The sequence below is a fragment of the Pelecanus crispus genome, chromosome 4 (assembly GCF_030463565.1).
Source record: "Pelecanus crispus isolate bPelCri1 chromosome 4, bPelCri1.pri, whole genome shotgun sequence".
Lineage (NCBI taxonomy): Eukaryota > Metazoa > Chordata > Aves > Pelecaniformes > Pelecanidae > Pelecanus > Pelecanus crispus.
Window position 1 is genome coordinate 19,150,934 of NC_134646.1, and position 12,145 is coordinate 19,163,078.

Consider the following 12,145-nt stretch of genomic DNA (forward strand, 5'->3'; position numbering starts at 1 on the left):
ATTTCCTGTGATCAAAGAGCAGGGTCCTAACAGCAGAAGTGAGAACCTATCCTCTTGCTCCGAAACCTGCACGTGGGATTAGCTTCAAAACTGGAGTCCCTGCTGAGCCAGGGGCGGCTGGCCTGGTTGCTTTGCACGGGAGCAGCAAGCGCTTGAGGAAGCAAACTGCTGCCGTTGCACCTCGACTTTGGCAGGTGCAAGTGAACTGGTGGCAATTAAATGGGGCTGAAGCTTTATAGCTTGATTTCCCTATGACAGTATGTTGCCTTTTCATACTCACTTGCAAAGGATATGTCTGTGCTAACAAAATCCTAGTGAAACCAGTCTTTCTCACCCGTTCCTTTAGAGATCAGAACATGTCCCTGTAATTCGCAGAACAAGCATCAGTACTGGGAAGTCAGGTTGCGACACATATGCAAGGAACAAATCACACTGTCTGTAGTATTCAGCGGCACATTAATGGTGACCTTGGTAGGGTTAGGTTAACAGTTGGACTCAATGATCTCAAGAGTCTTTTCCAACTGAAATGATCCTGTGAGTGTAGGATTCTCTATGTTTATGACACTTACGTTACTGCCCGTTTCTGGAATCCTGTCAGATACAGGACTTATGTCTAAGTTTATGCAATTTGAAATTGCTAAACCATGGAATTGAATATCCATTTTATAACTGAGAAACTATTTGCAAGAGAAAGAGCAATTGTACCTTAGCTATGTGCAGGTTCTAGTACAAGCTGGACAAAGGGACTCTCTGCAGTGTGGCTTAAACGTTACATAAGACAACTGAAGTTAACATTTTTAAAAAAAAAAAGTCACTAATTCCCTCCGCTGCAACTGCATGACCAAGGATCACTTTGGCTGTCAGGCCAGTCCACTGCTATGCTAGCATGCCTGAAAGCAGCACCTTCCAACTGCCTCAGCAAGCGGGCCTTGAAAGGTTTTTTTTCTGTTGAAGATAAAAATTTCCTGTTTCTGTGCAAGTAACAGTCCAAAACGTTATCTGCCTAGCGGGAGAAAACTCACCACTAACTGTCCCCTTCCTTTCCTCAGAAGAGCGTCAGGAAGCAGATGCAGGCCACGGGAAAGCTCCCTCCGTGCTTCCGAGGAGGTGCGCAGCGCAGATGTGATTTCCTGATGGTGAGTGTTCAACAGATGTTACAATTGTCTTTGTAATTTAGAAACGAGATGCATTTGTTACCCAGCTTGTCTGAGGCTGCGGGAGGTGAAGGACCTCGAACCCAGGACTTAAAAGGGAAGGAACAGGAAAGCAGGGGAGAGGCAGCTGCCAGCTGCCGCCCCATCATCCCTACGCACGGTGAATACTGACAGGCCTGTGCCAGCGGCGCCAGGAATAACGAACAGGAAGTGGGGTTCCAAAACAAGAAAATTTCACAACCCCCAACACCAAGAAAACTGAAAGATTACTCACGTTTCCAGAGGCAGAATGTGGCAGGGTGGGCAGAGGAGTCACTGACTCCTTCCTGAGCAGGAGCTTTAGTCTTGGCATTGCCGCACCCTCCCCCCTCTGCCATTTCTTTGCGGATACCTGGAGTGGAAGCAAGAGGGACCAGTGGCAGCCGGGAGCAGCAGTGCCATCCCGCTGACACAGCGGGGGCCCGGACACCAGTGGAATTCCCACCCGGCTGTCCCAGGAAGCCTCCCTAGGAAGGGAGCTCACCCTCTGAGCAAGCGCCACGCTCGCTCACCGCAGCGCTTCTGGTTGTCCAGTCCAGCCCAAGGGAGTGACCTCTCTTACTGCCTGTGATCCATAGGGAGAACCAAGAGAGCTGGGGTCAGGCCTCCGTGCCTGTGGCAGCCTCTTCCCGCCTCTCATGGCTGTGCCCTGGAGGCGGCAGGCAGCAGCATTTCCTACATGGAGGGAAGTAATTGCCGAGGGCAACCAAAGCGTTGCTTTTCCACTCTGTCAGCTGCAGGTAACTGCAGTAGCCACGCTGCATTGCACACCGTACACCATCCACGCGGGGGGAAAAGCACGGAGTGACGAAGTGAGCACCTTTTGGAAAAGATGACAAGTTTGCCTGTCTTTGGAGATAAGGCACATCGTACAAGTTGCTTGCAGCAACAGTCAGGGATGGCCTGAAGTCTTGAGGGGCAAAAGGTAGGAAATGAATAGCAGGCTCTGCTATTAAGAACACAACTTTAAGGAATAATATAAAGGAATATAAATTCTTGTTAAGAAATGTCCACCCACTGTGGATGCTATAAGAAATACAAGACAGGAGGATTTCTGTCCCAGTTTTATTTTTATTTTTTTTTACAATGCCTGCTTCAATGAAAGATTGAAACAGTCAAACTAAAACAGACATTATATGCTCATACCATTTACAGTATTTACATAATATACATTTTTTTTTTTGCTCAACATCTAATTATAGCAACTTGGAACAAAAGTGCAAGTTAAAGAATCACTGGTGTAAAAAGTTAAACTTTCCTGTCAATCATGTTGCAATGCTTGAACTAACAGAACTAACAAGTGGGATAAATGCACTACATAGTAAGCCAGTGTAGCTGTCACTTCACAGTGACAGGTCCTGCTGAGCTTTATTTACACCAAGCCTAAGCCAGCAGGAAGCTATTACTCTATGCAGAAAATCGATGAGTGAGGTCGCAAGTGATCCCATCTTCATTTTAACATGGAACAGCAGAATCGCAGTGTTGAACTTTTGATTGTGCAAATAGATAGCAATTAATTTCAAATGCTCTGTTGTATTAAATGCTAAAATATATTTCCTTATTATACATGCTATAAAATTACACTAGAAAGTTCAAGTTTCCGAAGTAACAATTGCCTTTCTATATATATTCTATATATATTTTTTAAATGTTAATTTTTTTTTTAAATACCCAGGATAAAGATATACCAACTCCAGTATGGCTGTGTTTTTTCATAAGCATCTACCAAAGTCCCATACATAACCAAAGCCTCATCTAAAAGTTAGTCTTCCAGGTATGCTACTTTGGTCGCCCTCTCATTTTCCCTTCCCTACTTTTTAAAGCACCTTTCCTCGTGTCCCACTACCTGGCTGTGCTACATTTAAACCTCAGGCTGTACTGCCTTTACGGTGAAAGCGCTGAAATCCAGTCCCCTCCAATTAATAGGCCAAGTTGCATGGCCGCTGATGTACAAGCAGCTGGCGACATTTTTCGCCTCTTGCAGTGTTCCTTCAGTACAGTACTGCAATCTCCAGGTCAGGCGTAATTGAATTCTGTCAAATACCCAACACAAACTACTTTAGACCTGGATGTCATTTCATGGCCGTGTGCAGGGGTGCTTTTCCATACACAAGCTGCACAGACGCTACCATGGCCTAAGTGCAAAACAGGGTGCACAGTGGTCTCAGCTGCATGGTGTTCAACAAAAAGCAGTCTGAATTTTAGAGATACAGCTTATCACACACCCTAGTGGTTTTCTCCATGGTTTTATCCTCAAGTAGCACCAACCATTTAAAATTTTCACCTTTAATATATATACACATACACCTTTTAATATTTTATATATACATACACACACCCACACATATGTGGCATCAGTACGTTCACCACAGGAGAAACTTATTTACAATTAGTTGGAAAAATTAAATTGTATCAAGTTACAGTATACCAAAACAAAACTGGCATTTGTGCTTTCTGTTTCTACAGGAGTAATTTTTGTCATTTCAAAAAAAGTTTATATTTTTATTTGCATCAAGACATGTCACATGACGAAGAAAGTTAGAAACAGCTAGGATTGAGAATTACAGAGCATTGGCTTTCCTCACATGCCCCACTAAGTCTACAGAATAGCTGCTTTCTATAAAAATTCTCCATTCAAGCTTGCTTGAGGATCTTCTTAATAAATAATAACACACAGCAGAAGAACCATGCATCCTGTCTTGCACTGTGCACATTCATGAGATAAAAGTTTCTGCCTTCACTGAACAACACGTTAATGAAACAGCACTTAAACTTCACTTTTTACTCAGGACCTCAAAGTGCTTTTAAAAAGAAGGAAATACCCTCATTCTACACAGTAGTTAAGAGGCACAAGGAATAAGGCTTGAATTACTGTCTTCAGACACTGACCAGGCTGTGGAAACCAAGGGCTTAAACTCCAGATTCTCCCCAATCTGCTTCCTGGGTTGGAGGATCCCATTATCTCAGGTAATCTCTACTCTTGGATGTAGACGCTTGTTTATATCTGTAACATCAACCAAAACAATAGCAGCTCCACAGCCCAAACAGCCCAGCTATACTTCAGTAAAGGTACTTTTCTCTTGAAAGCATGAAATAGTTTCATAAGAAACCTGTTTAGTTAAAAACAGAGATAAGTTTAACCTTCATAGCGATTTCGTAAATACAGGTAGTCTGATACAGCCGGCTCTAAGTTCCTCTTTGACCGGGCTAACAAGTCTTTTCTGGCCAACTGTAATTTCAGCACTGGGCCACATAGAAGTGACCACCTGGCTCATCTGTTTACAGTTCAGTAACCACTGGAGACCAAAAAAGTATTGCTAAGATATACAATATTAAATAACTCATTAAAAACTAATGGTGACTTTTTTTGTTTGTTTTTAAAAAAATACAAAGCCGGTCAGGCTGGGTGCTGAAGGAAGACTCCTGCCATCCACTTCAGGAACTAAAATATACAGCATGTGTACTGTTACTTTGCAAGCATTTTAATTATTTTAGGAGTAAGAGATTTTCTGTGTCCTAATAGGAAGTCATAGCATTCACATTTAATTCAGGAAACATTCACCTCTTTCAGACCACAAACTACTCTTCCTTTAGCTATTATCTATGTGCACATTTGCGATGCTTTTCCACAGGTTTCTTGTAAATGGAGGTTTCTTCTAGTCCTCCGTTTTGACAAACTACACTTTCAGAGATGGCTGCAGGATCCCTTTTTCGACAAGGTGAGATTTCAGGGTTTTATACACGCTTAGTTGTTGCTCAGGCTGAAGTATCAACAGCTGTTTCAGTAATTTGCTGGGATTTGGACCCCTGCCAATGAAAAAATAAATTTTTTTTTGTGAGCAGCAGCTCTAAAGAAACTTTTCAACAGGTTTCCATTTTCCTCTTGCTGCACAAACAATGCCTTCCCTTTTTTGGGGACACCAAGTTATGGATTTGTCCCAGTCTATCTCCTCAGGATGCATGGGCGAGCATTACTGGTAAAGCATACTCCTTAGCTCAATCTGAATAGATACTAAAAAGCATTTCTTGTATTTGCTGTCAAATGGGGATATTAAGAAGGTTCATGACAAATAAGATTCACTGATTCATCCTTAATCACTGTAATCAACATTTTTCATCAACAGATCTTTTTTAGTTTAGTATCTGTTGCCAGATAAGCTGTGTACTATTGAACTAAATGGAAAGTTGGCCAAGACAGCAAAGAAAACTGCAAATTAAATCAAGCTTTTCTAAATAACAGCCTCATTTTTAGCTAGTCATTTATTTGCAGTCTACTTCTAAGATGGAACGAATACGAGGCAAAGAATCGTATAATTAATAATTATTTAGCCATATGTGTTTACAAAACTAAGGGCATGTTATCAGTTTGGACACCTACAGCCCCTTGATCCCCCCACCCCAGGAGCTATAATGACTGACAGTGAAAGAATTGTCATTCCCATGATTTCTTCTTGAAAGCTGGCATGGTGCAGGGAAGATAAGCAGCATTTTTTAAGAAGTTGTCTCCTCTCTTTAACCATAGTGTTTTCATCTTAAACAGAAAAACCCAAGTCAAACAACAGAAATACTGAAACTTACAGGAAGAACTGCGGCCTCCCAACCTACAGGCTCTTCAGGAACCACACAGGGAAAGCAAACGCTGCAGCAACCCTCCTGCCCAAAACCCCATCCTCATACCTCCCTGTAATCAGTAAATTCTCGTAAAACTCCTAAGAGGCTGCTACACAAAACTTTATGGTATTTAGGGTACACAGGTTACCTGTAACAGCAGTCATAGAAACATTAAGGCATAGCTTGAACCTGACACAAATCCTAGGCAGTGACATATGTTTTCTTAATAGTTCTGTATTTGAAATCATTGCATAAATCAGATTTAGACACCTGCAATCTCCATTATGCTAACAGTGCAGAACATAACTTGTATGAAGTAACTATGGTACAGCTCCTATGCAAGCTCAAGTAGTTAATATTGTAAAAAGCCCATACCTTATGAAACTGGTGATATAGACATGAACAAAAGTGGCCATCAAGTACTGACAATCAAAGCGATCCATTATCCCACCATGCCCAGGGATTGTGTTTGCAAAATCCTTTTGGGTGTGAAGGACGGGAAGGGTAAAAAAAAAACAAAAACAAAAACAAACAAACATGGTCAGTGATTCCAATGAAACACACTAACGATGTATCACTTGACGGCAGCACATGAAGGCTGTAATTAAGCTACAGTTTCACTGCACTCAGCCAAAAGTTAGCAAGAGCCTCCTTTGCTAAAGGAGTTTTTAACTGCAAAGGTGAGTCAAGGGGTGACAAGAAAAAGAAGAGAGGAAGCAACTTGTCCACTGTATCACACAAGAGGACAGTGGTAGGTCAGGTGCTGGTTTGCCAGTACTGAGTACACTTGCGTGCCTATATATATGTACACTTCCTTTTGTAGCAAGCCTCTTAAACAAATGGCTGTCATTTCTTGCCTCTGCAGAATCTAATTCTCCTCTTTAATATTTTTATTGCTTTATCCTCTACTGGTAGCTGCTGCTGAAGCACTTGTTACCAGGGAATATATATTTGCTCTAAGAGAAGCAGTAACCTGAGGACTCCTTCCACTGTCTAACACTGGCTTTGCCAGTCATACTGCCCATTCACCTGCCCTTTTTTTGCACTGGGTTCTTGGTAACCATAGTTAAAAACCGTAATATGTGCATACAGTATAAATATATTTAACAGAATCAAAAAACCCTGCAGTGAAAAAATTATCACTACTTTAAAAAAAAATTCTGATGCAAACAAAGCTCAGTACACTACCTTTGTGTTACCCGATCTTGTCTGTAGAACAGCTTTATCAGTCAAACTACCCTCATGTATCCTTTTTGTCATCCATACTTACTTGTGTATTCGCTGGGTGAAAACCCTGACCTTACTCACATGGGGTGACTGCCAACAAGTTAAACCTGTCCGGTGCCAGTGCCACTCCAGCCCTCCAGCACTGGGCAGTCTAACCCAACCTACGCGCTGCCTTCACTAACAATTCCACAATACCCTTGTCTTCCTGACGGTCCTTTGGTCACCACCTTGGGGCCCAGAAGTATTAAAAAAAAAAACCACCAAACCAAACCCCCACTACTTTTTAATGTTCTATAAGAGTAAGTGCTGCTTTTCAGAAGCATTCTTTTCTGCCAAAAGCCCTTCTTCACACAAACAGTCTTTCGCTACCTGGACATACAGGTATGACAGCGCATGAGGCTGTAGCTAGCAAAGTGCCGGACAAGCTGCTCGGACCGGCATAAGGAAGAGGGGTAGGTACAAGCACATGTATGGGAGTTCAGCACAGAGAGGTTTATATGCTTCTGTGCAAAGCACATGCCAAAACTGGTGGACATAGGGAACAACAGGAACTACAACAAGCAACAGGATAAGAGTTACAGCAGTCCTACCAAGTCATAAAGAAGGCTGGGAGAAAATTTGCAGCTGCCCTCTTCCCATACTCCTGCTGCCACTTAATACCAGCCAGGGGCAACACTGCCGCAAGCAACAGTGCACACCTTGCAGTAAACAGAGGTTAGCACATCACATCATTTGCCAATACACGCTCTTGTTACAAGGCAGCACTCTATTGGCAAAGGCAGCCAAACATCTCATGCTTTGGTGAACCTGACACGTCAGCATCTGCATATGACACAAATACTACTGGTAAAACACAGCCAGCCACAATCTGAAGGGTAAACTACTGTTGGTGCTTCTTAGGCATCTACAGATTGTCTTTCATGTCAAGTATAATATCTCTCATCTTGCTTGTCTAAACCACTTCTGCAACATGACTTGGAAGAGTAATCAACCAAAATACAAAACCAAATCATTCTTAGATTTCCAACACTAAAGTCACATGTTGATTACATAAAGTTTTAAGAATAACACATACATATATCTGATAAAACTAAGTACTGCTGCTGATGCTAAAAAACAGCTCAAACATCATCCCACCTTAGTAGAAACACTAGGTACTACAATGAACAATTAAAAAAAAAAAAAAACCCAACCACCAAACCCAATCCACCAATTTATCTAATGCAAAGAGAAGACCGAAACAAAACCAGCTTAACAGGAGTCATTACACACCTTGATTTTGAAAGCTCTTTTAAATCCACTGGCGAAGAATCCTCCAAATGGCCCAATTAATGAGGCAAATGTTGACAGTGCAATGCTGTGCATCTGAAATGGGTACATATTCACAGTTTCCTACAAGAAAAATAATTAGCACTGTATTTCAATATGTTTGATTGTAGGCATCTTAAGCTTAAATATTTTAAAATGGGGCTGTTACAGAGCAAATTTCCACAAAGCTCCAGTTTTCCTGACACAAAGTAATACTGTAAAGAAAGGAAAGGTAGACACGCTGCTGAAAGGTCTGGTCATGTGAACAGGATGAAGTATTCGGGGTTGCTAGGGCAGTTAACTTTAACAAATGATGTGGTTTTCAGCCAATCCCTTAGTTAATCACAAGGAATACAACTACTAATTCCATAACGTACAATGAGACTCTCTAGTCTTTCCTGGCTCTGCTTTTCCAGCTCCATTTCCTGTAAACAAAGGAGCCTTCCACAAATTCCTAGTATTGCTCTAGTAAGTGGCCCAATGCTCTCCACAAACTTGTCATCTTCATGCAATTCACTGTCACTTCTTTCAAGTGCTCTCATGAGATAGATATGAATTTTGCACCAGTCCACCATACTGTCACCTTTGTGTACATGGGGCAATAATGGGAGATAAGGTTTACCCCCATTAATACTTTCTGGTTTGCATTTAAACAGATATTGTTCCCTTCAGCCTTTTCACGGACTTGAAATTTGTTTTGATCCATTCAAGTTCTTACAGATAAGGGAGACTTCATTGGCAACAGGTACCTGTTTTCCTTCCTGACACAGATTAGAAAAAAAAGGCATTTTCGTGGTTGGTTGGGGTGTTTTGGGTTTACTGGGGTTTTTTGATTGGGTTTTTTTTGTTTGTTTGGGTTTTCTGGGTTTGGGTTTTTTTTGTTGTTGTTGTTTTTGGGGTTTTTTTGGTAACTTAGCATTGAGCACTTTCAATTCAATGGTACAAGCTCCAGCCTTTGAGGGAACACTATGCTGGCCTCACCCCTGAGAGCAGAGCACACCTTACCTGGCAAGTCTTGATAAACACCATCTGTAGGTGAAAAATCCTGTACCTTGTGTTTCTGATTTGCATCACAGCTGGCCAACACCAATTTGACTTTCTATGAAGAGTGCTAAAACTAATTCTCTCCTCAAAAGGCTTGTTAGAGCCTGGCAAAAGTACTCCAGAAGTGCACATGGAACTACCATCTCTTTTTAGGGTTAACTGATAGCTCTCTATTAGACTGCCACAGAGCTGGGCTTTCCCATCTCCATGCCCTTTACCAAAATACACAATATAGCTGGACACAGTAAGATTTCTCTCTGCTCAGTCCACATTATGTTTTTATGCAGAATTTTAAATTTGCAATCAACCCCACAGTCCCTGAAGCAACAGTATGTTCATCTGGTATGAAAATATCCGAGCTCCTTCTAGATGTGATCTTACTTTTCTAAGTACCAGCTGTAGCCATTAATTACTTTTAGTCTTAGGTTTGGTTGCTTCAGTTTCCAGTTTGTGCTTTCTTCTTGTAACCACATCAACTTCTGTCCTTAAGTGTTACACCCATGTAACCACAGGTGAAGCCCACAGCCTTCCCTAGTGCTGTGCACTCACTCTCTGTGCTGAGCCACTGCACAAGCGAGGGGAACACTGCAGAACCCACTTGCTCTGCGTTTATCCCAGTCACTTCCTCTTTGCCCTAAAGGAAAGATAATGACAGGCTGCTTTGTTTCTGTTTGGCATTCTCTTCCTGTTGGAGGGCCTCTGGAGTCTGTGACTTCAGAAGCACTGCTACGTATACTAGGATAATTGACGACCTATTTCCTGACAGGTAAAGGTACAACAGCTCACTTAAAAGAGTTTGCAGGCTGGGTGTGAGGAAAAGGGTCGGTGACTACAGTACATGGAACTACTACTGGTACTGCTTTTTCACTCAGCACGAGAGTAATGGCACTAACGCACAAGATGCTATGTGGTGAAAAAAGTACAAGTCCAATCCTAACAGCAGTTACACACCAGCTGAAAATGGAATGAAGTTCTACAAGATTACTTAAACTTGCTACTAATTCAGGCCATAAAGAGCTTTTGTCCACTTTCAACAAAAATTTAAAGGTTACTCTTCAAAAATAGGTTTGTCTGCAAAATGCTTAAGTGACATCCATTTCCAGCACAAAGAGAATATAGGCCACAAGAACACAGGCGGGTTTCCTCAGGTGACTCCAGCATTTCAATTCTGCCTGGGTGACCACATCCCCCATCTGAGCAATGGAGAGGCTCATGGTATCGATTCAGTTCTTACCCTTCAAGCCTGACCAGCATTCATATACCTTTCTAAAAAGGTTTAGAAAAAACATTCAACCTGGGAAGTATGGTTTCAATTTTAACCAAAGCCTTGGTTTTTTCCTTACCCATCCCAACACAGCCTGAAGCAATGGTGGCACAGAATACTTCTTCATCTGAAAGAGCTCTGAAGGTTCACACTCTGTCACAAATCTGTTGGTTTCACTGTTATATTCCACAGGGCAGACAAAGTACTGATGTTGAGCCAAAAAATAGGAAAACTGAAAAGCAAAACATGGACTCCTGAAATAGGCATTTGTTGTTATGGTAAAAAAAAAAAAAAAAAAAAAAATCACACTGTAATGGATGGCTCTGTCATTGCAAGCTGAGGATAATGAAAATCTTTTTAATAACAAAGAGACCCAGAATGAAGTAAAATCGGCCTGTTAAGTTGGAGAATGTCTCAACAAGGCAGACAAATGTGGACATTCAATGTGCTTAGTGATGATTTCCCAACTTGTTTTCCTTTTTGTTTCTCTCAGATTCGTATCTACTGGATGTTTCTGGATTATAATATCCCAGAACGTTAGCCACTCATCATTTCTTTGCAGTTCACTTCTCCATTAAGACTTGAACTATCGCTTCTACCAAGTTTGGGAGTTATGAGTTCTGCTGACCTTGGTGATAAATTACTTATCAGAATAGTTACTGTATGCTGTTGTTATCTTCTATGCATATCATCAGTGTAAACTACTTCTCAGGAGAAATGTCATTATAAAGTACGTAATAAAAAAGTACTAATTTACAAAATGTAAATAATACTATCAATAAACTTGAATTTTAAAATAGGGATGCAACTAATAGATAAAACAATTCCAGATATAGTAACAGTAATGGCAAAAACGGTAGATACAACCTGTTCCTGTTCAGGAGAGGTGCAAGCCTTGCCTAGCCTTTCCAGCTAGTTACAAATTGGCAGAATTCTCTAACCAAAAAAAAAAAAACCCTAACTCTTAGGCTTTCAGCAGTTTGAGATGACCAAATTTGTCAGTAATTTTACTTTGTAAAACCAGGAAGTTGAAGACTGAACCTATACAAGGAAAGTCCTGTCGTACTTACAATAAATCCAAATACAACCGTGGAAAAGAAGCCTCCAATGAACCCTTCCCAGGTCTTCTTGGGAGACAGCTAGGCACAAAACAGGTAGCGTTAGCCTCATCAGTTGCATCACTGAACCCTTTTTTACTCTATTTCTAGACCTTGTTTGTGAAAATTAAGCTCCTACTTGGTTTTTCAAAGGTATGTGTGAAATATTGAATGTCAGCAGCTGCAGCCACTGAACATGATAGATACAGGAGTATGGCTAGGACCTGTCCCAGGCAAGGAGGGAAAGTGCCACAGTTTGGCTGGTGGCACTGGGCAGCGTGAGGGAACGGAGACCTCCCTTCCCATCTGCTGCTGCTGTCTGGAGGCTGCTGCCTGCCTCTGGCCACAGCTGACCCTGATTAAGCAGCTGAGCTCCTTCAAGCAGAAGACTTGGAAACCTA

General features: G+C 41.6%; 1 protein-coding gene across 1 annotated transcript in view; it reads right to left on the reverse strand.

The window, feature by feature from the left end:
• Positions 1-4,870: 4,870 nt before the first annotated feature.
• CDS1 (CDP-diacylglycerol synthase 1) overlaps positions 4,871-12,145 on the reverse strand; it is a 33,786-nt gene continuing 26,511 nt past the window's right edge. The window contains exons 9-13 of the mRNA XM_075709409.1: positions 11,718-11,786; positions 10,727-10,879; positions 8,304-8,423; positions 6,180-6,283; positions 4,871-5,000 (exon numbers count right to left, since the gene is read on the reverse strand). Of these exons, the coding sequence (XP_075565524.1) occupies positions 4,871-5,000; positions 6,180-6,283; positions 8,304-8,423; positions 10,727-10,879; positions 11,718-11,786 (576 nt within the window). The remainder of the gene's footprint in view (positions 5,001-6,179; positions 6,284-8,303; positions 8,424-10,726; positions 10,880-11,717; positions 11,787-12,145) is intronic.